The following is a 25886-nucleotide window of genomic DNA, read 5'->3' as shown; positions in this document are numbered from 1 at the left end:
TGTAGACTGAAAAAATAAATAAAAATAGAAATAAAAAAATATTGAGACATTTAAACTATCGCTCCATTTAAATACGCCTCAAACAAGCGCTAAAAAAGTAGCTTTGTATTGTATGCAGCACTTTCAACAAATTATATTAATACATCTTGCCTCAGGTAATGCTGGTCGCAAATATCATATAACACTTATTGTAAAAAAATTTTTTTAATTACATTTCGTGTATACAACAACACAACAACAACTGTGAAGACCGTGTTTTACTCATTTTGAGTGGAAACTGCTGCAGCAGAAAACTAGCCGATCAGCTGACTGCTAACCTATTAAAACAAGTGGAGGTAAGTCGCTTGCCAGCCACAAAAATAAACAAACTTGTTGGACAGAATTGTTATCACCTTTTTTATTTTTTATTTTACCGTACTTGGTTTCCAAGTATATTTGATAAAGTCAGTATTGTTTGTTTCGTTTGGTCGTTTCCTGCAGCAGTTCGGAGCTCGTCTCTTAGCACTGTTTGCGTGTGAACAGTCATTGAAATGCAAATAATAGAAATGCTTTGCTTATATTTATGGACGGATCTTTATGCCCATTTACTTCAAATAAGAACATATAAGTCTAATAAGAATGGCTGGCTACATCACATATTTGCAGGGCTGTTGATTTACGCCAGGCAGGCATCCGTTGATCCCAAGCATCACTACAGAATCTATGTCTGGGTCTCAAAACCTAGTGAGCTGCTTATCTAGACAGCATTATTTGGGCCCAGAAATGCTTTCTAAATTCGCGTTTCACCATGTTGTTTTTTGTTGTTGTTATTGGGTTTTTGTAGACAGCCATAGTGCATGTGCTATCATTTATGCTATCTATAATTTTATATGTTTGTCTCTGATTGCAGGCAACAATGAGGAAAAATAAAGGGAAAACCAATGCAACTGAAAAGGAGTTTGTGTTTGAGTTCAAGGCAGGAAAAAATCACTGTGTCCTCAGAGTACCACTTCAGTTCCCCCTTTGCGAAAATGTCAGTGACCTTCATGGGCGGATCATGCTGCTTCATAAAATCCCCTGTTTTGTAGAAAATGGTAATACATTCCGAGTTGTATAAGCAGTATATGGCCAGACTCAACCCTCAGATTGTCTGCATGCATCCATACATTTCATTCAGACGTTTGTAAATTCCAAGACAAAAATATGAATTGCTGTACACCCTTTGATTTTTCTGCATTGATTTCAGAGTTGAAAAAAAGACTTGTCAGTTTCACCGAAAGGGAAACGTTAGAAGACTATGACAGAGAGGCAGAGGCAGCCCTGCAGAGGCTCACTATTGGAGAGGTCGATATCAACAAACTGACAAATTCCTGGGCTAAGGTGTATTCTGAGGTAAGGACACAATGTTAGTCAAATAATTATAGTATTATTTATATTATTAAGTTATTATTGCATCCTCTATGCCATTGCTGTCACTCTCTTAGCATCTTTAATGAGAAAGTAACAGATTAATTTTTAAATTAAGCTATATATGGCAGAGGCTACTCTTACACCCCTGTTTAAATACTAATACAGTTTTTATTGTTTTATTTGGAGTCCCACAGACACCCTACACCAACCCCTACCCCTAACCCTACCTTACAAAAATGAACCATGGTTTTACTACAGTAACCGTAGTATCACCATGGCATTTTACTAGTAAAATCATAATAACTACAAAATTAAACATGGTTACTGTAGTAACATCAGAACTATATAGTTTCCACCAAAACACATGGTTACTACAATATTACTACAGTAAAACCATGGTTAATTTTATCTGGATCAAATCCTTCTCTCAACTCCACGACCTTCACTCTGACCAAATCACTGCGAGGAATCTCTTTTATTTATTACTATAAGTCAGGGCCGTAAAAACAATATAATTTAAGAGGGACAAGGCCCCCCCCCCCCCCCCAATAATCAGATATGGCCAGATTGCCTTGTTGATATCCTTGTTGCTGTTCTGCTGCAGTCCATTATGCACCGCTGTCTAGTTGTCATTAAGTTGTTGCAGGAATTAAATAATTGTTTAAAAAAGTCTCATATTACTGCACTCAGTCAATGTCATATGAGATAGCCAATCAAATCGATGAAGGCGGGACTCAAGTTTAAGATGCTAAGAGGGAATATCGTGGATTATTCCAGCGCCGTGAATCAGCAAGCAGTTCAGGTTAAGATTGTTTGTGTCATGTGAGATGTAAGAATCTAACTAAACATGCGATATTTGGCCACTGTTTTATGATTGAAATGTTGTACCGACCGACAGTAATTTCCAAGGATGCAAACTGTTCTCCATTTTGCAAAATTCGCCATTTTGAATTGAAAATATTTCATGAACAGTACGTGATTTGTATGTCATTCATAACTGTGAATGTGAAAACATTAACGGAGTAGTTTTCAGCATGTCAGGCTTAAGATAGAGCACAAATTTGTGTATATTGTAAAGGAATTGAATGAATGTGATAATCTGGCAGGCTTTTTAGAAAATTCTCTTGACATTGTCTAAGAAAATTATCTAAAAAAAAAAAAAAAAAAAAACACAAAGTAGAGTGTTTTCACCCAGATTAGAACTAGAACATTATACATGTGACTTGTGACTTCTATTGTGCTTTTAGGTTTTGGCAAGGACAGTATCATATATTCTCAAAGCAAATATTATTTTGTAATCATTTAAAATCAATTTAACATTTTCTAAATAATTTCTTTGTCTTCTTTATGTCTTTAATTAAATCTAAATTCTCCTAAGAGTCTTCTTTTAAAAGAGATCATTTTATTTTGAGTATATCTTGTCAGGTTTGTGCTAAAAATGAACCACCAGATAAAGGAGTAGTTCACCTAAAATTTACTTTTACTCACTCATTTACTCACTAAGTTCAAAACCCATCTGCTGGGTTTTTTCTTGGAGCATAAAAATAGATATGTTAAGCAGCTCTATTCCATAGAGTAACAGTATATAGTGAGCAGGAGCTGTCAAGTTTCAAAAAGGACAAATACTATTAAAGGTTCAGTATAAAGACATCATAACAGTAGTCCATATGACAAGTGCACAATATTCCAAACTTTCTGGGGCCATACAACAGCAATGTGTTGTATGGACTACTTTTATGGTATTTTTATAAAAAATAAAAAAAATAATAATCTTTTGACCTTGACAGCAATGGTCAATATGAACTGCTTTTGTATGGAAGAGTGCAGCATTAGGATTCTTGATATAAAGATTGTACTGGGAGGAAAAAACAATGAGCGACAACTTGAGGGCAGTAAATAATTTTGTGTATTTTCTTTTTGCTAGCCAGCTGACACAGTCATGTAATTTTACAGATATATCAATGATGAAAAGAAATTCTATTTATATTCGTCTTTTCTTTGAGACAGCACAAAAAAGAAAGAAAAGATGACTGAAACAGGAAAATTGCTAGCAATGCAGACACAGTGTTTGCCTTGTACTGTGTGAACTTTAAAAATACATGTATCTTTTAAAACCAAAAATTATAAAATTTTGGGACTTTATCGCATTTCAAGCCTTTATTCAGAAAATTATTGCATTCAGTGCCTTTACTATGTTAAAGAACCAAAGAGGACCATTATATTTTTGACCTCAACACCTGTGACCCCCCAATGTTCAAGACATGGTTACGGCCTTGCTATAAGTAGTATTATAGGAAATATTAAGAGTAGAGACATGGGAAAAAGTATGTCAAGGGATAGGTTTCGAACCCGGATCTCCAGCGTGACAACACATACACATACCATTGTTACACCCAGAGCTACTACAGCTGCTTATGGGGGTGCAGTTTGTCATAAAATCCTGTGTTTCCACCAGACTATTGGAGCGCAAATAGTCACTTAGTTATCCAATCTCTTAATCCACTAAATTTCTAACCTATTAACCAGTTTAATTTCTCTGCCCCATCACAAAAAATTCAAATATGCCCGCCTTCATTTGATCAGGAGTTGACCCCAAATAAATCTGTCATGGCTGTCTTGAGTTTGGTCTGAGCAGTAGTGGGTGGAGTTAGTGTATGTAGCCTCTGCCAACAAGATGGGCTATTTGCACTTAGTGTAAATAGACACTCTGATAATAGATCTATAATAAAACTTAATTCAGTTAATTTCCATATTAAAAATTTCCACAGAGTAGTAAAATAAGAACATTATTATAATTGATTTTCCAGTGAGGTGACCAATTGAGTTTGTGTTCTAGAAAATGTTTGATCGAATTCCTTTTATAAGTCTTTTATTTAATATTGTCTTAGTGTTACAATGCTCTGATACTTATATTGGTTATTATGATATGCAGAAAAGACATCCTATAGTGCTAGAGTCTGACTGACCTCTTAAGTATCAGGTCTTCCCTTCTGATGCAACTGTTGCAGTTCATGTCAAGATAAGCACTTAAATATTATAATAACAGAAATGTAGCATGATGTTTCATGTGTGGGAAATGCTTCTGTCCATTTTGAATCAATCAGGGTTTGACTGTGCCCATGCAAAAAAATTCCTTTGTAACATAATATCTGTCCTATTTCCGCATATAAGAAGGTCAGCCAGACCATCTGCATTTGCACTTCAAAGTGTTGTAGTTTAAATTCTGCTTAACTTATAAAAAGAAAGCAGAATCTGCCCCCTCCCTTTCCTATGAAGCTCTGTTGGCTCACAGCGATGCATGCATACAGAATAACCATTAACATTTTACAGTAGCAATACACAAATACACATGGAACCTGTCCAGCCTAGATTGAATGGCCTTTTAAAGACCACCTGGTTGGTTGCGCAAAAAGACTCTTATATTTGTATTTATAGAAGCAATTTACGTATGAAGTCAGAAGTTTACATACACTTAGGTTGAAGTCATTAAAACTCTTTTTTTCTTTTTTTTTTAACCACTCCACAGATTTAATACTAGCAAACTATAGTTTTGGCAGGTTGCTTAGGACATCTACTTTGTGCATGACATGAGTAATTTTTCCAACAATTGTTTACAGAAAGATTGTTTCACTTTTAATTGACTATATCACAATTCTAGTGTGTCAGAAATTTATATACACTAAGTTAACTGTGCCTTTAAGGAGCTTGGAAAATTCCAGAAAATTATGTCAAGCCTTAAGACAATTAGCCAATTAGCTTCTGATAGGAGGTGTACTGAATTGGAGGTGTACCTGTGGATGTATTTTAAGGCTTCAAACTCAGTGCCTCTTTGTTGACATCATGGGAAAATCAAAAGAAATCAGCCAAGACCTCAGAAAAAAAATTGTGGACCTCCACATGTCTGGTTCATCCTTGGGAGCAATTTCCAAAAGCCTGAATGTACCACATTCATATGTACAAACAATAGTATGCAAGTATAAACACCATGGGACCACGCAGCCATCATACTGCTCAGGAAGGAGACACTTTCTGTCTTCTAGAGATGAACGTAGTTTGGTGCAAAAGGTGCAAATCAATCCCAGAACAACAGCAAAGGACCTTGTGAAGATGCTGGAGGAAACAGGTAGACAAGTATCTATATCCACAGTAAAACGAGTTTATATCAACATAACCTGAAAGGCTGCTCAGCAAGGAAGAAGCCACTGCTCCAAAACCACCATAAAAAAGCCAGACTACAGTTTGCAAGTGCACATGGGGACAAAGAGCTTACATTTTGGAGAAATGTCCTCTGGTCTAATGAAACCAAAATTTTACTGTTTGGCCATAATGACCATCGTTATGTTTGGGTGAAAAAGGGTGAGGCTTGCAAGCAGAAGAACACCATCTCTACCATGAAGCATGAGGGTGGCAGCATGTTGTGGGGGTGCTTTGCCACAGGAGGAACTGGTGCACTTCACAAAATAGAAGGCATCATGAGGAAGGAAAATGATGTGGATATATTGAAGCAACATCTCAAGACATCTGACAGGAAGTTAACGCTCTGTTGCAAATGGGTCTTCCAAATGGACAATGACCTCCAAAGTTGTGGCAAAATGGCTTAAGGACAACAAAGTCAAGGTATTGGAGTGACCATCACAAAGCCCTGATCTCAATCTGATAGAAAATTTGTGGGCAGAACTGAAAAAGCATGTGCGAGCAAGGAGGCCTACAAACCTGACTCAGTTACACCAGTTCTGTCTGGAGGAATGGGCCAAAATTCCAGCAACTTATTGTGAGAAGCTTGTGGAAGGCTAACCAAAACATTTGCCCCAAGTTAAACAATATAAAGGCAATGCTACCAAATACTAACAAAGTGTATGTAAACTTCTGACCCACTGGGAATGTGATGAAAGAAATAAATGCTGAAATAAATCATTCTCTCTACTATTATTCTGACACTTCACATTCTTAAAATGAAGTAGTGATCCTAACTGACCTAAGACAGGTAATGTTTTCTACGATTAAATGTCAGGAATTGTGAAAAACTGAGTTTAAATGTATTTGGCTATGGTGTATGTAAAATTCTGACTTCAACTGTAGCTTCCATGTTGTTCTGCATATTCTAAGTATGCAGGGCAAAGGTTAATCTTAAAAGGGTATTTCACCCAAAAATGCGCTTACCCTCGTGTTGTTCCAAATCCTTACGAATTTCTTCCATGGAACAAAAAAGGAGATAGAAAGCTAGCGTAAGTCACCATTCACTCTCATTGCATCTTTGATTTTCATACTTCACAAAATTGAAGTCTTTTGAAATTTTTGTATGTAGACTACATTGGAACATGCCCGTCCGGAGGAACACAGTTGGGATGAGGATTTTGCGAGTGTATACCATGAGCTGATCCACTCTCCAGCCTCAGAGACCCTACTCAACCTGGAGCACAGTTATTTTGTCAGTGTTTCTGAGCTTATCAGCGAGCGAGACATGGAACTCAAGAAATTACAGGAGAGGTTTGTGTGATAGGAGGTTATCACAAGATGTTACCCTTATTCTGTTTAATAAGGAAAAATACCAGGGAGTGTAATTTAGATAATGAGCTACTTACATAAATTGCAGACTGTTACCATATTCTGTAGTTAGCAAGTACAATGGTAAAAAACAAGATGTTGATTTTGTTTAATATCAAAATGTGTTCTGTACATTTATGATAGAAACCAAAGGTTTGCCTGATTGTTTTTCTGAAAGATCATAGGTCAGACACTGCATTCCCACTGCAAGCCAGACTTTCCATTTGTAATTTTCTGCTCAAATCTGATTTATTTTGTGAGGTTCACATGACCTTTTAAATGTGGCCTGTATATCAGTAACACTTCTAAACTGATCCGCATATGTAAAACACCCTACCGTGGTATGGCGTGCTCTCATAACATGCAATATGATATCATAATTTGTTATTGTATTAGTTGAACTTTGGACTTCCAGTCTTAAATCTAATCATTAGCATTGACCGTTCAAAGCCATTGTCAAAACATTTGAGACCTAACGTGGATCAATATATATTTTAAACAAATGTATTTATACACCTTTCTGTGTAATAATTAATTGTAAAAATGCATATATGCATCCTATTTATTTCCACTTATAAAATTGTCCCTGATTTGAATTAAAACATGTCAGATTCACTGTTTTTCCTCTTCACAGTGTAATTAAAAAAAAAACATATCTGTGTCACATGTGATGGAAAAAAGTAGTAGTTACTGTATTAATTGTTAATGTATGACCATAATACGTTTACACAAAAAGCTGGACTTTGTCCTTGTCTGTTCATACACAGACAGGCTGCAGAGATGAATAAAGTCATGCAGGAGCTAGGGAAGACTTTATGTGACCAGGATGTAAATAATGTGGCTGCCCAACACTTTGATGCACAGCAGGTGAGACCAATCTGCTATAAAGCTGCTCTGGAAACTGTCCTGTATGATCACTAAGACGACGTGGAACAATGATGGCTCTCCTGTTTGGTCTGTCTGTGATTAAAAGGTGCTGGAGAACAAGTGGGCCAGTGAACTGAAGCAAGTCACAGGTATCCAGAAACAAGAGTATCAGGAGTGGGTGATGAAGCTTCATCGGGACCTACAGAACCCCAACAACAGCACTATCAAGTGAGTAAAAGAAAGTTAGAGGTAGAGGTAAAGACAAAGCGAGGATCATTTTGTGGGTATGTGTATTAGAGGTAGACCGATATATCAGATTTACCGATTCATCTATACCGATAGTTGCAGATAGTTTTTTTGTAAATTATTATTATTCCTAATTTTTTTATTCCTCATCAGTAAACCTCACCTGGTGAAATATTTATCTACAAAACTCTTCATCTGATAAATATGTGAGCTATAAAAAGCTTAATTTGGTTAATTCTTACATGTAGAGCATTGAAACAGGGCAAAGTCTCTGTCATTTCAAAATAAATTGTATTTTGGGGTATTTTGGGCTTGTTTATAGTTAAAAATCCAGCACTATGCACAAAATCTTAATTTTAAAGGTTATTATTTGGATTGTGGTAGCACAATAAACTACTTTTTGGATTTTATTCATTTTTTATCTTGTAACCTTGATCTTTGTGCACATCATATTAAGGAAAGTAATAAAGGAAATCATTTTTTATCATTCTATAAATCTATTTAAAAACAACTTTTGGCCTATTAATCGGTTATCTGTCTTTTCCACCACCTTAGTTATCGGTATCTGCAAAATCCACTATCAGTCAACCTCTAATGTGTATACTATTTATTGTCATTAGATTATGAATATTTGTCTGTTATCATGCAAGCGCAACATGACTGACACAAGTAGGACATGCTCCTGGATTAGCATCTGCTGTTCTGAGAACTATATTCCTTTCAACCAATCATAACCCAAACCCATACTAAACATAACCCCATTTAAAGGATGCTGATCAAGGAAAGATGTCCTACTTGTGTAAATCATGTTAAGAGAGGGTGAAACATGGCAATTTTTTGCTTCCTTTGAAAGTCACTCATTCCTTTGACTCATGGGAAGTGCTGTCAACTGAGCGGAGTTGATCAATGGTTATGAGGTTCTTAGATACAGTTGTGCTCAAAAGTTTGCATACCCTTGGAGAATTGGTAATATATGTACCATTTTTAAAGAAAACATGAGTGAGCAGGCAAAACACATTACTTTTATTTCTTATGGAATTCATATTCAACTGTAGGTTATAACAGAATGGCACAATCATAAAACAAAACATGGCAACAAAGAAAAAAATGAAATGACCCCTGTTCAAAAGTCTGCATACCCTTAGTTCTTAATACTGTGTATTGCCCCCTTTAGCATCAATGAAAGCGTGCAGTCTTTTGTAATAGTTGTCTATGAGGCCCCAAATTCTTGCAGGTGGTATAGCTGCCCATTCGTCTTGGCAAAATGCCTCCAGGTCATGCAAAGTCTTTGGTCATCTTGCATGAACCGCACATTTGAGATCTCCCCAGAGTGGCTAGATGATATTAAGGTCAGGAGTCTGTGATGGCCACTCCAGAACCTTCACCTTTTTCTGCTGTAAACACTGGAGGGTCAACTTGCCCTTGTGCTTAGGGTCATTGTCATGCTGGAAAGTCCAAGGGTGTCCCATGCGCAGCTTTCATGCAGAAGAATGCAAATTGTCTGCCAGTATTTTCTGATAACATGCTGCATTCATCTTGCCATCAATTTTCACAAGATTCCCTGTTTCTTTAGAGCTTACACACCCCCAAAACATTAGTGAGCCACCACCATGCTTCACAGTGGGGATGGTATTCTTTTCACTATAGGCCTTGTTGACCCCTCTCCAAAAATAGCGCTTATGGTTGTGACCATAAAGCTCTATTTTGGTCTCGTCACTCCAAATTACAGTGTGCCAGAAGCTGTGAGGCGTGTCAAGTTGTTGTCGGGCATATTGTAACCAGTCTTTTTTGTGGCATTGGCGCAGTAAAGGCTTCTTTCTGGCAACTCGACTCAAGCTCATTTTTGTTCAAGTATCGTCGTATTGTGCTCCTTGAAACAACCACACCGTCTTTTTCCAGAGCAGCTTGTATTTTTCCTGAGGTTACCTGTGGGTTTTTCTTTGTATCCCGAACAATTCTTCTGGCAGTTGTGGCTGAAATCTTTCTTGGTCTACCTGACCTTGGCTTGGTATCAAGAGATCCCCAAATTTTCCACTTCTTAATAAGTGATTGAACAGTACTAACTGGCATTTTGAAGTCTTCGGATATCTTTTTATATCCTTTTCCATCTTTATAAAGTTCCTTTACCTTGTTACACAGGTCTTTTGACAGTTCTTTTCTGCTCCCTATGGCTCAGTATCTAGCCTGCTCAGTGCATCCACGTGAGAGCTAACAAATTCATTGACTATTTATACACAGACACTAATTGCAATTTAAAAAGCCACAGGTGTGGGAAATTAACCTTTAATTGCCATTTAAACCTGTGTGTGTCACCTTGTGTCTGTAACAAGGCCAAACATTCATGGGTATGTAAACTTTTGATCAGGGCCATTTTGGTGATTTCTGTTATCATTATGATTTAAAAAGGAGCCAAACAACTATGTGATGATAAATGGCTTCATATGATTACTATCCTTAAATAAAAGCTTTTTTTTTTGCATGATCAGTCATATTTTCAAAATCAATGCCAAAATTTCACAATTTCTGCCAGGGTATGCAAACTTTTGAGCACAACTGTATGTAGGAGAGAAGGGTTACAGAGAGTAAAGCTGCCCACATGACAGTGGAATCTTCAAAGACGCTGGCATAGATGTTCTGAAGCATCTGGTTTTAAGTCCAAAAATCCTGCTCCTAGAGATTTTATTTTGTTTGCAGACTTCAATAGTGTTGTATCAAATGAATATTGTGAATTGCTCACTGACTGGGGAACACGTCTTTCTTTTCATAATATGATGGTGAAATTTAGCAGTTGCTTAAAGAAATAGTTCACCCAAAAATAAAAAAAAATTCTGTCATTTACTCACCCTCATTTTGTTCCAAACGTGTGTAAATTTTTTCTCCTTTTTGAAGCTTGAAAGTAGAGGCCTGCAATCCCGCGAGACCTTGCGCAACAGAGTGTGGGGTGGGACATGTTTTGATTGCTGAATGCGGGTGTGGGCGGAAAAGACACTGTGTGTGCGTGGAGCGGGAGAAAGATATAATCTGAGGAACTTCTGCAAATTATAAATATCTAAAAAAATAAAATAAAAATTTACTCATTTTTTTTTATTTTATTAAGATTGAGAATGTTATTCATTTTATTTGTCTTTTGTCTTTTAAGCTTTGGTCCTCATTTATTGTAATTTGCTTAGAAAAGAGGGACCAGTATAAAATCTTAAAAAAAAAAAAATTCTTCTGAATTTTTCCTTTTGCGTTCCACCAAAGTAAAAGAGGTTTGGAATGACACATGGGTGAGTAAAAGTTTTTTGTGTAAATTAGCCAGATCAACAACACTTGACCTGACAGGAAAACTGTATTTATCATCACATAGATGGCGAGGAAGATCAGAAGTTGATCCTGTTGTTTGTGTTTCAGCGAGGAGATCAAGGTGCAGCCCGGTCAGCTGGGGGAGGCCGGGGAGGCGGGGGATCGGCTCTTCGAGGTTCAGCGACAGCTGGAGGAGAGCTTCACCATCCACTTAGGTATGGCATCTCCCTGGGAGCGGCAGTCACTACAAAATGGCATATAAAAATACATGCTCACCACAAACAGGTTTAAACGTGCCATCACTGTAATTTACACCCGCTTCCAATTTGTTTTCAATCTCTCTCCCTCAAGCTCATTATAAACAATGTTTTATGGCAATATGTACTATAAGCATGAACAGATTTTATGGGTTGTATTATACAAATTTTTTGAAGAATACATACTTTTGTGTGGCAGGGGCTGAAAAGATTTTGATAAGATGTATATAAGATCTGTTAAGGTTAATATCATAGATGTAAGATATAAAATAAATATAATAGATATAAATAGACACCAATGTGTCTTTTAGGGGCTCAGCTGAAGACCATGCACAACCTGCGGCTGGTTCGATCCGACGTGCTGGGCTTCTGTAAGCACCATCGTCACAGCAGCAGTGGGGTGAAGTTGCGACGACTGCAGACCGCCCTCTCGCTGTACTCCACCTCTCTCTGCGGCTTAGTGCTGCTGGTCGACAACAGAGTCAACTCGTACAGCGGCATTAAGAGAGGTTTTACATCATTTCTACACTTTGTTTTTAAAGATCAATGTGGCTAATCAGAATCTACCAAAAAGAATGTATGTACACAGTATTTTTTTTTTCTTGTTGTTCAGTAAAAATATCAAACAAAATCATTTAAACAAGATAAGTTTACTTGAGTAATTTTCTAACCACATTGGTAAAAAGGTTTTCTTCCTTTTTCTTTTTTTTTTTTTTTTTTTTTTTTTTTTTTTTACATAGAACAAACAAAATGTAGTTCATGAGGTTAATGTTTAAAATGCCAACTGGGGAAGAAGAATAAACCTAATCTCATTACCTTGTTTTGCTTCTAAAGTAAATTTATCTTGTTTCAGGAGCGTTTAAATATTTTAACTGTAAAACAAGACAAAAAAAAAGAAATATTTTTGCAATAAAGAAATAATAATAAAAAGAAAACATTAGCAATAAAAAAAGAAAACATGAGGTTCTTTATTTTTTGTGGACTAAACTTCCTGTAAATGTGTCTATGATACAAGACTTTGCCACAGTGTCCCAAGAATGCACAGACTTCCACTTCCCCAGAGTGGATGAGCAGCTTGAAATTGTCCAGCAGGTGGTGCTGTATGCACGAGCGCAGCGCAGCAGCAAGCAGAAAGAGCAGCCTGGTGAGTGACACAACAACTGCGTGTTTGTGCCCGTCCAAAACCAGCACCTCTGCATTGCACCATCAGATATCTAACTTCAGTCCTTCCGCACGGAAGTGTTCAGTTTCATTCGATTGAGACTTGCTACAATGTAACACGATACACCTTTTTTTCAAGATGCATAAATGTTATGCCAGATAGTGGAATGCACTGGTTTTGCATTTTGCTGTTTGTGCTAACAGCTGATATATTTCTAATTAACATTGGGACAGTTTTAGCTTTTGGCCTACATTTGTGTGATCAAACTTGTACAATTTTTAAAAAAAATCACATTTTAGCCTGCCAAGATCATATCTGGGTCAAAAATAAGAAATTATATTTTTCAAAATAAAAAAGAAGTCTGTTTTTGCAACTATTAAGAGTTTTTGGAGCGTGAGATTATTTGCATGAGAATTTAGCATATCCCCCACCAATTAACTTGGAAAAAGCATTTTCTCATTAACACAATGTGAAGAAAAATATATTATTTAAACTATTACATATTTATACATGATGTTTGTATTTAATGTATTGCATTAGCATAGTTTTATATATACTAATGTATGTTCAGTGCTGGGAGGATACTTGAAAATTGTAATCAGGTCCTGATTACAAATTACATGACAAAAATGCTGGCATTTACTGCCATTGTCTTGTTAATGTGTAATCATGTAATCTATAAAAAAGTAACTGTAGTCTGATTACATGTATTTTATCATGTAATTTAATCCAATTACAAGTATTTTATTTTTGTAATCTGATTACGTAATCCAGATTACATGTAATACGTTACTACCCAGCACTGTGTATGCTGATTTAAAAAAAATCACATTTTAACGTCAAAAGTGGAGAATAATCTGAAGATTTCAAACCTCATGTAAACGTGAGTTTCTTATGTTGTCATTTTTTCTTGAAGAAGCAGCTGATTTGTCATAGTTATCAGTATATTGGCGTGCATGTAAATGCACTCATTGTGTTCGGACAAGATGATTTTCATTTCTGTATTATTATAATAATAATCTAATGAGAATAATGCGAATAGCAAACAAACACATTACAGCAAAACCGTGATTTATGTTCACTTCTTGAATTTGTTTTAAAGTGATGCCAAGAAATGGAGGTAGCGAGGACAAAAATAAGATAACAGACAGAAATTCTTCCAATATCCTCCCAGGTAATTAAATCATCACCATATGCTTGGCATTCTTTCAGCATAACTACTATTTGATTGCACAATGCAAATGCTACAGATAGTCACAGATATAACACTCTAGATACTGCTCTTTCTCTTCAGGTGAATTCTACATCACTCGCCACTCAAACTTGTCTGAGGTTCATATTGTTTTCCACCTCTGTGTGGATGATAATGTGCGCTCTGGAAACATCACAGCCCGGGATCCAGCCATCATGGGCCTGAGGAACATCCTGAAGGTCTGCTGCACCCATGACATCACCACTATTACCATCCCACTGCTGCTGGTGCATGACATGTCTGAGGTAAGAAGGACATTATGATAGGTTATCAAACCAATAATCATCTCTACCTGACTATAAACAAACTACATGTTTATAACCAGGTGTACCTAGGCAATATAACCCGGTTTAATTCGACAAGTTTCCAGCAACAAGTCATTTGTCTGTCCACAATGAAAGCAAATATGCAGTGCGAAGCAAAACTGTTACAACCAATACGAATATAATTTGATGTTTTATACAATTTATATGGAGCAGGATTTCTGACCAGTGAGATTTCACTGTGGGCGTGGCTACTCTGTGTGAATCCACTGTTTTGTTTTTTTTTACCCTGAATATATAAATATATTTTTTACATTTTCTTTCTTACCACTTTTTTTATCTTATTTATTTATTTTTTGTTTCATCACTTTGTAAAATTTATGTATAACAATTTTCATTTTTAAACTCATTTAGGGAATCATGGGATAGTTTCAAGGTCTGAATTCTGGAGAGTGTCCACTTTTGATTGGACTTGTGATTGGAATGCCAGTTAAAATGTTTGTTGTGGATGCTGCCAATTGATGGGCCCTGCGTAGGCTGCTCAAAAATCCAACTGAACCTCAACTCTTCTATTACTGTAATCTATAACATTCTACATTCTAAGGGCATTCCAGAGCGTTCTACTACCAAATGCAATCATTTAAATGCACTTGGGGGAATGTTGGAGAGTTTGGCCTTCACACTGGCATTTAGTTCTAGAACATGCAAACAAAAAAAACAAATGCTTAAGATTAAAATGCAGTATAGTCCAATTTTTTTAAACTATATTCTTGTTCCAGTTTTACCACCTGCTTCTTCTAGTCACACTACATATCAAATGTTTTTGCTCCTATAGCAAAAACATTTTCATTCAGCCTCCTCTACCCTGTGTTCTTCTTATTCAAAATGTTTTTTACACTTTATAGATAATCCTCAAACATTATGGTTAGGGGATTTTTCTTAACCTAAGTTTAGTAATCATAAGTAGCCAAGGAATTAGTGTTGGGTTCGAGTCCACCTTAGTCGAGTCAGGGTCAAGTCTGAGTCTTTAAACAATTGAGTCCGAGTCCAAAAGGGGCCAAGTCGGACTTAAGACCAAGTCCATAACAGGCCAAGTCCGAGTCCGAATGAATCTGTTCATGAATCTGAATTAAAATTGTAACCGTAAACTCAACATCAATATTGTAAGCTTATTTTAAACTTCACAACTAAGAAAAACAGTTTGTCAATATAAATGCAACAAAAACACCTCTGTTGCCTTTCATATATATATTTAGGGGCCAAGCACTGAAAGTGCATAGGCACCTATTGTAATCGTTAGTGTTCTTTTTGTTCTTCTTCTTCTTCCGCCTTTGAGTCTATGGCAGCCCATAGAACCGTATGTGAGAAAGTTTGAAATTTGGCACACAGATAGAGGACATTAACTGGAGCAAATTTGGAATCTCTAACGCAAACCCTCTAGCGCAACCAACTGCCCAAAATTTCACACGTTAATGCTAATAACTTTTGAACCATAAGTGTAGAATCAAAGTTTTTTTCCTCTGATTCCTTGGCTCGAGACAAATCAAATGCACCCTATGTTGTCATTTTCCATCTTGAAAATTTCCGCCATTTAGAAGTTTTCAAAAAACCTACTTTTTCTAACTCCTCCTAGACCGTTCGTCCGATTTGCATGAAAATTGAATCATCTTCAGACCAGGCTGACAAAAAGTTATGGAATTCAAGTTGATTAGTCAAATGGTTCTCGAATAACGCGTGAACAAATTAGACGTAAAGCACGGCAAATTGGACAAGAGGCTATACCTCTGCAACGCTTTAGCGTATTCACACCAAACTTGGTGTGATTTACGACAACCATGACCTGAGGGTATCTGCACAGTTTCGGCACAGCACCACCTAGTGGTCACAAAATATGAAAAATGCATATTTTTGCTTATACATTTTCTGGTCTTGTTAGATTCTGTGCAGGATGTCAAGTCGAATAATACCAAATTTTACAAAATGATACAAAAATGGGCATAGCCCATTTTGAATTTTGTTGTAAAATGCTTTATTTTTTAAATGCATTGGCATATCATTATGAAACTTGTTATGTGTCATTGGCACAATGCCCTGAATGTACTCAAAGCTTTGGGACAGCACCACCTTCTGGTCAAAAGTTATACAAAATTTTCATAAAATGCAAATAACTTTTGATTATTTTCTGCTATTGTCATGAGACTAGTCTTGGTAGATTCCGTGGGTCATGCCGAGAACATGGATACCAATTATGCCATGAACAATTGAACTTCCTGTCTGCCATTTTGAAATCCTTTAAAAACCTACTTTTTTTAACTCCTCCTAGAGAGTTTGTCAGATTTTTAACCAAAATCGAATCAGATCACCTTCAGACAATGGCGACAAAAAGTTATGGATTTCGTGTTGATAGACCAAGCCGTTTTCATTTAACACAACAATGAATTTGATGGCACAGTGCCAGAATGGTTTTCTGGCTCTATCTCGCCAACACTTTGGCATATTGACATGAAACTTTATGCATGTCATCATGACTGCACCTTGACCACACCGTATCAATTTGGTGACAGCGCCACCTGTTGGTCAAAAGTAATAGGCTTTTATGTCCCAATGCAATTGATAGTATTCATGGTTTTTCAACCATTTTGCCTAACATCATGACCAGATTGCTTTAATTACTTATTTTTTGCCATTGTTATGCCTAATAATGGTTGATGTGCTTGGCCCCTTAATTGCTGCTTGCAGCTATATTTTATGACTAGTATCCTACTGAACAGACTTCAAGGTGGTTTCAGAATGAAAGCATATGCTTTAGGTGTATGAAGACAAAACTGTCCTTCAACACACTTCTTATTGCATTCTGTTGACATTTCAGTTATTTGTTGCTTTTGCCCTCCACTCAAACATAGACTAAAGACAGTGAAAGCTGCGTTAGTCATTACAACCAAGGTTATTATATTTCAAATTTTAATGTAGTTTTTATTTCTACTCCATTTTCAATTTGTCAGTTCAAATTAATTTAGTTTTATATAGAATTATCCCTATCTAAAGAAATAATAGTCTATACTGAGATTTCTTTCTGAATCTTTTTTCTCTATCTGCCGACTGATTTGGGAAAATACAGTACATACAAATTAGTCAACACAGTAGTAATTAGCACTCACTGAGAAGTTACGTCTCACGATTTGATTGCAAATGCTACATCCAAAAACACTGTAAAAGCCAACTGATAATATTAGGGGCATGTTGTCACGGACATGATTCTCTAGTTAATTTGCAGGAAACCACACAATGCAGGGCAGTTCTGCATGCTGCTCGTGTATCTAAATCCCTGATGTGTCTGTGTGCATCTCGCAGTTGCTGCCACAGAAGATAAAAAAAAAAATGTTTTTTTAAATTATATTTTCTTGAGCGGCGGCCACGTTGGTCTGCAATCAGTCTGAAATCTTTAAATACCAAACCAAATAAATTTTCATTGAGCTCTTCTTTAGCCACAAAAACATGGAGAATAATAATTTTGAGTCATAAATTTAACAGAATTGTCCTTCATAAATGTCAGAGATACAGGCTAAAAAAAAGATGTGCATAAGTTACCTGGTGGTTTACAATAAAAATAAAATAAACATTTAAAATAAAAACATCATAACCAACTAAATTCATCTCGTAACATGAAGTTTAGCTTCATACACAAGCTCTGTTATTGAATAATACATTTATTGTATAATCTATAATTAAATCATTTCACTGCCCAAAATATCCTAAAATTTTATTGTGCATGATTGAATGTTGTGAATGGTGGACAAATGCTGTTAAAGAATGTATTTTAAGCAGCTTGTCAATGCTTTGAAAATAGTCAGTAATAAATAGGTACTGTTTAGAGTTGCTGTCTGCTTTAGCAATAATGCTTTTTCTCCCTGACTATTTAAAAAGTTACACAGTTAATTCATCAAGCTATTATGGATCAGTTCAAGCTGACAACACTGCATGGACCACAAGAGACTACAGCAGCCTAGATGTGTAGATACATTACACCTAAAAAATATCCAATTTTTTAATGTATTTTTATTTTGATATGCTGTTTTTACTAAACTGTGAGAGACATGTCAGCAGCCATATCACCCTGTAGCTCAAGACTGGTTGCCCACTGAAGCAAAGCAGGGTTGAGCCTGGTCAGTACCTGAATGGGAGACCTTGTGGGGAAAACTAAGGTTGCTGCTGGAAGAGGTATTAGGGAGCCCAGCAGGGGGTGCTCACCCTGTGGTCTGTGTGGGTCCTAATGCCCCAGTATAGTGACAGGAACACTATACTGTAAAAAGGCACTGTCCTTCGGATGAGGTAATTAAAAATTCTAGAGCACTTCTTGTAAAGAGTAGGGGTGTAACCGTGGTGTCCTGGCTAAATTCCCCCCATTGGCCCATCTCAAGCATGGCCTTCTAATAATCCCCATCCACTAATTGGCTCTATAACTCTACTCTCTCCTCTCCACCTATAGCTGGTGAGTGTACTGTGGCTCATCCAGGTGGATGCTGCACACTGGTGGTGGTTGAGGAGAGTCCCCTGTTCACTGTGTAAAGCACTTTGAGTGTAGTGTCAGAAAGTGCTATATAAATGTAACATTCATTCATTCATTCATGATGTGAGTGACTTTACTCAATGAAGTTCTTGATTTTAAGTTTATAACCACAACGAAACCTCCGTCTTGGCTGCACAAACACCATTTGCAATTTTACCAGTTGTCAGGTTCCTTGTCCTGTGAAATTGCCTTGTTTAGTTTCTATTACATTGGATACATACCCATCTTTATGTTTTCGTCGTGCCAGCCACCTCGGTAGTAGATGTTATACAGTAGTCTCTGTAGTAACATTCAAGCGTATTGGTTGACTGATGAGTGTGCATGTGCGTGTGTGTGTGCATGTGCGTGTGCTTGCTTTAACACAGTGAAACAACTCTGGCTACATCTATGACTTCAGGGGCTAATACAGCTGCATGCAGACAGAGATGTGTTCATTAATTTCAGTTTTTTATTTATTTATTTATTTTTTATCACAAATGTCATGGACTCGGCTGGACTTGGAAAAAAATCCAGAGTCCCAAAGGATCGAGTCCTAGTCAAGTCCAAGTACAAATGTATCTGAGTCTGTGACAAGTCCAAGTCCAAACTCGAGTACCCCAACTCTACAAGGAAAACTAAGTATTCAGCTTCTGCAATAAATTCAGCCTGAACCGCTTAATGTACAAACTCCGTTAATTTTTTTTTTTTAGATAATTTCAGCCTTAAGATTTGATATTAGGATGTTTTTTCATTTTTGTAAACTTTACAATTTTTATAAAATTCTCATTTAAAGTTTGAAAATCTCCCATGGACTTACCTTGAAAGAAAGTTCAGCATATAAAATCTAACTGACAGCAGTGATGTCATTGTAATGTTTGCATAATGAAATGCATTTGCTGTTCTTTCTTACTTCTGCTGTATTTGCATACTAAATTGTGATTGTCTTGTCTTCCTTGCATATATTTAGCCTTTTATAGCTGAACATTTAGCCAATTTAAAGCCTAAAACTAGCTAACACTATTCTTTTGCTGCTTTGCAAGCACTATTATTTCCCTCAGGAATGCAGTTCTGTTTAATTTTCCACTACCCTTGGGAAGTACAATTCATTCTGCCCAAGATTGCATGGCTCAGATGGGGGCAGCTCTCTTAGTCTTTGTAATTAATAAATAAGCCAGAGTGTGTGAAAATGTATGGGAAATGATCACATCCTATCATGCAATGTAATGCACCATTTCCTTTTTAAAAATTTGTATGTTTAGTCATTTTTCATCTAAATGACAGATCAAAACAGATTCATTACAGTGCTATGAAAAAGTATTTGTCCCCCATCCTGATTTCGTCTGTTTTTGTGTATATCTCATACTAAATTGTTTCCAAAATCTAACATAAATATGTTATTTTTTGAAGCAAAAAAGTTATCCAATACCAACTGGGCCTGTGTGAAAAAGTAATAGCCCCCTTAGTTACTAAATCCCCAAATCTATGAAACTGCATTCATAATGGGGTTCAGCTGGACTAGACACACCCAGGCCTGATTACTGCCAGCCCTGTTCTATCAAATCAACACCTAATATAACTTTTTCAGCAGCATGAAGTTGGCTAAAAGGTCTCACCCAGTAGCGCACTATGACATGGTTGAAAGAAATTACAGAAATGATGAGGAAAAAGGTGATTGAAATACATCAGTCTGAGTTACAAAGCAATTTTAAAAGTTCTGGGACTCCAAAGAAAAAGAGTGAGAGCCATTATCTCCAAATGGAGAAAACTTGGCACAGTAGTGAACCTTCCCATAAGTGGCCGACCTTCCAAAATTCCTCCAAGAGCACAGCGATGACTCATCCAGGAAGTCACAAAAAAGTCAAGGACAACATCCAAGGAACTGCAGGCCTCTCTCGCATCAATAAAGGTCACTGCCCCTACAAAAATTGAGAATTCACTACAAATATGCTGCAAACTTGCTGTGAATTCACCACAGATAATTTCCACATGCAAATGAGCGATGCAGCAAACATTCAGCAAATTGTCCATTGTTGCCAAAGGTTTGCCAGGGGTTCACCACTACCCGTGAAGAGCTGCAAACTTCTGTAAAACATTTGCGGCGGATCACAAGCTCATTTGCACGTGAAAATAACAAGTGGCAAATTTGCGGCTAGTTTAGATTTTTTGTAAGGGTGTTCATGACTCCACTATCAGAAAGACACTGACCGAAAATGCCATCCATGGAAGAGTGGCGAGGCAAAAACCACTGCTAACCCAGAAGAACATTAAGGCTCGTCTGAATTTTGCCAAAACACATCTTGATAATCCTCAAACCTTTTGGGAGAATGTTCTGTGGATTGATGAGTCGAAAGTGGAACTGTTTGGAAGACAGGTCCCTGTTACATCTGGTGTAAATCAAACACAGAATTCCACAAAAAGAACATCATAACTATGGTCAATACCCTAGGGCCAGGGCGACTTGCAATAATTGAGGGAAACATGAATTCTGCTCTCTACCAGAAAATCCTAAAGGAGAACGTTCGTCATCAGTCCGTAAATTGAAGCTCAAATGCAACTGGATTATGCAGCAAGACAACGATCCAAAGCATAGGAGTAAGTTCACCTCTGAATGGCTCAAAAGATGCTAAATTCAAGTTTTGGAGTGGCCTAGTCAAAGTCCTGACTTGAACCTGATTGAGATGCTGTGGCAGGACCTTAAATGGGCAGTTCATGCTCAAACCCTGCAGTGTGGCTGAAATAAAGTAGTTCTGCAAAGAAGAGTGGGCCAAAATTCCACCACAGCATTGTGAAAGACTGATATCCAGTTATCGGAAGCATTTGGTTTCAGTTATTGCTGCTAAAGGTGGCACAACGAGCTATTAAGTTTAAGGGGGCAGTTAGTTTTTCACATGGGTGATATAGGTGTTGGATAACTTTTTTTGTTTGAATAAAAATATATATATTTGAAAACTGTATTTTGTGTTTACTTGTTTTATGTTATATCTCGTTTGAAGATCTAAAACAATTTAGTATGAAAAATACACAAAAATAGAAGAAATCAGGAAGGGGGCAAAAACAATTTCACAGCACTGTATATAACATTATGACCAAAACATCAAAACCATTCTGATTATAATTTCACTTTAGGCTCATTCAGTAGATTCTTGTGGTGCTGCTATGTACCACATTTTGGGAGCATATGAAACCAAATTAATTTGTCTTCTTCACCCAGTGTACAGCAGTTTTTTGTCTTGTTTTTGTTTTTTACTTGTTCAACCTCAAAATGCTGTAGTCTAATTTAGAAACGGTCTATTCCAGACCAGACTGTCTGGACTGACCAATGTAGTTATGAGTTAAAGAAAGCCTCAATGACAGCTTCTCTGACCACAGACTGATGTTGAGGAATGTTCAGTGTTCAGGAAATGTTTTTCATCTGTTCAGGAATGGCGTTTTCTTCCAGCCAAAAGCAGCTAAAGGTCTCAGTGCTGTATTAAAGTTTTTATACACTTTGCATAAATGCTGCTCTTCAAGGAATGATTTAAAGTGGTATGTTTGCATCCCTTCCTGGTATCCCAGATTGTTAGAGAGTGTCTCAGTCCCTGTCTTCTCTTCCTTCTTTCCTTTGTACAGGAGATGACTATTCCCTGGTGTCTGAAACGAGCAGAGCTGGTCTTCAAGTGTGTGAAAGGTGAGCAAGAAAAAAGGTCAAATATTGAAAGTGCAAACACTGTCATTGTAGCACGGATGGTTTGTTAATGAAGAGGAACATCTCAGTCATCTGGAACATTTCAGAGGAACATCTATTTCACAAGGTCGTTTTTTTTTACATTGTTTGTTATTGTGCATAATTTTAGTTTCATGTGGTTTAAACATGGTTTGATTCTATTATTGATCTTTTCATACACCTATTTTCATACTGGGTTGCAAGATATTTTATCAATTTAAAAGACCCATTCTGATTGGTTGATGATTTTAGACCCCCCACCTTATTTTGGATACTTTACCCTGCTTGTAACAAAAGTCTTAAGAATACTTGAATTTGAGTCTTTTTTTTTTTTTTTTTTTTTTTTTTTGCCATTTGCAGGTTTTATGATGGAAATGGCCTCCTGGGATGGAGGAATCTCACGGACTGTCCAGTTCCTTGTTCCACAGGTAAGATTTGGCCTCATTGAATGGACAATCAAGTGACTTCATTCATTTACTTGGAAAAGAAGAAATCAGTCTATTATTCAGTTTGTATTCTCCAACAATAGTGCCCATCGTTTGGCACATGCTCACAGTCACTAGGGATGTCCTCATTCTGAAAACCAAAGCTACAGTTGTCCAGACATCACTCACACAGTGTACTTACACTGTATAACTTATGTATATTACAGTGAATACATTGTAACAAACATTTCTGGATTGTTGTTTGATTCATCGCTTTTAACAAAGCAACAAGTTTAGTAACAGTTTAGTGCATTGACCAAACTGGTTTAATGCCGTTGTAACTGAAGACCATAAATGCACTATTGTTTTTTTTTATGCTGTAAATGTTTTTCCCTAAACAAGGATTTGGCATCAATCTGTGCACATCTGTCTTACTGATCTTTCTTAGAGTATCTCAGAGGAGATGTTCTACCAACTGAGCAACATGCTGCCTCAGATCTTCAGAGTCTCCTCAACGCTCACGTTAACATCAAAACGCTGACAGAGCCATACATGCACAGGAACATTGCCCCGAAGCAACCCTTGAACTCGCAACACTTCAGCTGCCAATATGGAGAACATCATGTCACTTTTGACTCTTACACTGAAAAAATTACATGTGGCTCCATTTGGGTTTCCTCAGGTTACCACAAAGGCAGGATCCTTCAGAAAACCTCTAGCCATCCTTTCTAAAGGGGCATTTGTATGAGGTGCTTACAAAATGGAACCTATAGATTCCTACAAGAGCTTTGTAGTAACCCCATTATAAAGGGAAGGCACTTGAGAAATATACACTCACCAAGCTTTTTATTAGGAACACCTGTACACCAACTTATTAATGTGATTATCTAATCAGCCAATTGTGTGGCAGCAGTGCAATGCATAAAATCATGCAGATAACGGTCAGGAGCTTCAGTTAATATTCACATCAACCATCAAAATGGGGAAAAATGTGATCTCAGGGATTTTGACTGTGGCATGATTTTTGGTGCCAGACGGGCTGGTATTTCTGTAACTGCTGATCTCCTGGGATTTTCACACACAACAGTCTTTAGAGTTTACTCAGAATGGTTCCAGAAACACAAAATATCCAGTGAGCGGCAGTTTTCTAGACGGAAATGCCTTGTTGATGAGAGAGGTCAATGGAGAATGGCCAGACTGGTTCGAGCTGACAGAAAGGCTACTGTAACTATACAATTGTTGTGAGCAGAATAGCATCTCAGAATGCACAACATGTCAAACCTTGAGGCGGATGGGCTACAACAGCAGAAGACCATGTTGGGCACTTTATTAGGACCATAGTGTTCCTAATAAAGTGCTTGGTGAGTGTATATTGAAGAACGGGTACCTAAATGTTCTCCGGAGGGTTTCACCAGTTTGGCAATCTGAGGAACTCCAAATGGAACTCCAAATTTTCAGATATTACAATGAAAAAATACAAACCGTAAGCTGTTTTGATATGCACTGTCATGTTGTTTATACAAGCCTGTCACAAGAGACCTAGCACCATGTCCTGATTATTTCAATCATGAATTTTCACTAAAATTCATAGTTTTGTACATTCCAAATCAGAAATGGCATTATATATCAGAAGGGAGTGTGTTCAGAGTTTTTGCTCTTTTTCAACTGTGATACTGTGGTATTCATCTAATGCTGCATGGGAAATAGGTAATGCCAAGACAAGCTGTGTGTTTGTGCTGCATTGCAGACAACCACCTTTGGCCCCTTGTGTCATCTTTACTCCCACAAACACCAGATGGCGCTGTTTTGAAGTGCATATCCAGTAGCTTATTAGAGAAAGTTTGAGGTAACCAAAGCTGCTGATTCCACATGTCAAATGAAACCAACCGTCTCGGGCATCATAAGTGATTTACCATGTGTTTTTTTATTAGGTGCCAATTGTAAGCCCTGGCACGTATGCAGCTATATTTGAAGTGTGTAATCGTCAAAAAGGGGGGCATTACTTTTGTTTCTTGAAGCTTGAAAGCAGTTTCAACTGTTTTTTGTTTTTTTAACAAAAGTTTACCTCATTTATCTTTTATTTCTAGAAGCAGCACACTGAAAAGTTATCTATATAGTGTCAGTCAGGAAAATGGGGAATTGATATCCAGTTGGTTTGTAATATATATACATATACATACAGTACTGTGCAAAAGTTTTAGGCACTTGTGAAAAATTTTGCATAGTAAGGATGTCTTCAAAAATAATGACATAAATAGTTTTCATTTATTACTTAATGTCATACAAAGTCCAGTAAACATAAAAAAGCTAAATCAATATTTGGTGTGACCACCTTTGCCTTTAAAACAGCACCAATTCTCCTCGGTACACCTGGACACAGTTTTTCTTGGTTGTTGGCAGATAGGATGTTCCAAGCTTCTTGGAGAATTCACCATAGTTCTTCAATCTATTTTGGCTGTCTCAATTGCTTCTGTCTCTTCATGTAATCTCAGAATGACTCGATGTTCAGTGGGGGGCTTTGTGGGGGCCATGACATCTGTTGCAGGGCTCCCTGTTCTTCTATTCTAATCTTTATATTTGCAAAAGTAATGTTTGGGAGTCTAAAATATATTTTTCCTATTGACACACTAAAGCTGAAGATATAAATAATCATCTTAAGACAAATGCTTTTGTGAAACATCTTAAGTGCCTAAAACTTTTGCACAGCACTGTATATATTGGTAATGCTTTAAAGAAAATCTGCATGTTAACTACTTTCTAGTAAGTCTTTTATGGGATTCATCCTAATGAGGATATTACCATACAAAGTTGCAAAGTAGGCCTAATCTGAGGGTTAACGAATTTACATCAGTATTAGCCTTTTGTTTGAGACCACTGACATGGTAATCACCAGTGTTCGGTGCTAAATGTCAATGCCTTGTAAATACAGTGCACTCCATCAATTCAA

At 37.0% G+C, this 25886-nt stretch overlaps 1 protein-coding gene across 3 annotated transcripts; it reads left to right on the top strand.

The window, feature by feature from the left end:
* Nucleotides 1-293: 293 nt before the first annotated feature.
* LOC127437820 (protein C12orf4 homolog) lies at nucleotides 294-25886 on the top strand. Of its 3 annotated transcripts, XM_051693017.1 has the most exons (14): nucleotides 294-335; nucleotides 890-1073; nucleotides 1226-1371; nucleotides 6695-6876; nucleotides 7701-7800; nucleotides 7907-8028; nucleotides 11440-11546; nucleotides 11900-12097; nucleotides 12604-12732; nucleotides 13853-13924; nucleotides 14045-14247; nucleotides 22421-22478; nucleotides 22875-22942; nucleotides 23388-25886. In XM_051693017.1, the coding sequence occupies exons 2-14, from the start codon at nucleotides 896-898 to the stop codon at nucleotides 23478-23480; spliced, it is 1656 nt and encodes a 551-aa protein (XP_051548977.1). In that variant the 5' UTR covers nucleotides 294-335; nucleotides 890-895; the 3' UTR covers nucleotides 23481-25886. The 3 variants fall into 3 exon arrangements, with proteins under 3 accessions (XP_051548977.1, XP_051548978.1, XP_051548979.1); XM_051693018.1 differs by lacking the exons at nucleotides 294-335; nucleotides 890-1073; nucleotides 1226-1371; ... (1 more) ...; nucleotides 7701-7800; nucleotides 7907-8028 and adding an exon at nucleotides 11029-11315; XM_051693019.1 differs by lacking the exons at nucleotides 294-335; nucleotides 890-1073; nucleotides 1226-1371; ... (1 more) ...; nucleotides 7701-7800; nucleotides 7907-8028 and adding an exon at nucleotides 11029-11315 and having other exon boundaries at nucleotides 11396-11546.

Source organism: Myxocyprinus asiaticus, chromosome 48, assembly GCF_019703515.2.
Source record: "Myxocyprinus asiaticus isolate MX2 ecotype Aquarium Trade chromosome 48, UBuf_Myxa_2, whole genome shotgun sequence".
NCBI lineage: Eukaryota > Metazoa > Chordata > Actinopteri > Cypriniformes > Catostomidae > Myxocyprinus > Myxocyprinus asiaticus.
The sequence above is the reverse complement of the archived record's forward strand: the minus strand, read 5'-3'. Positions and strand labels throughout refer to the sequence as shown.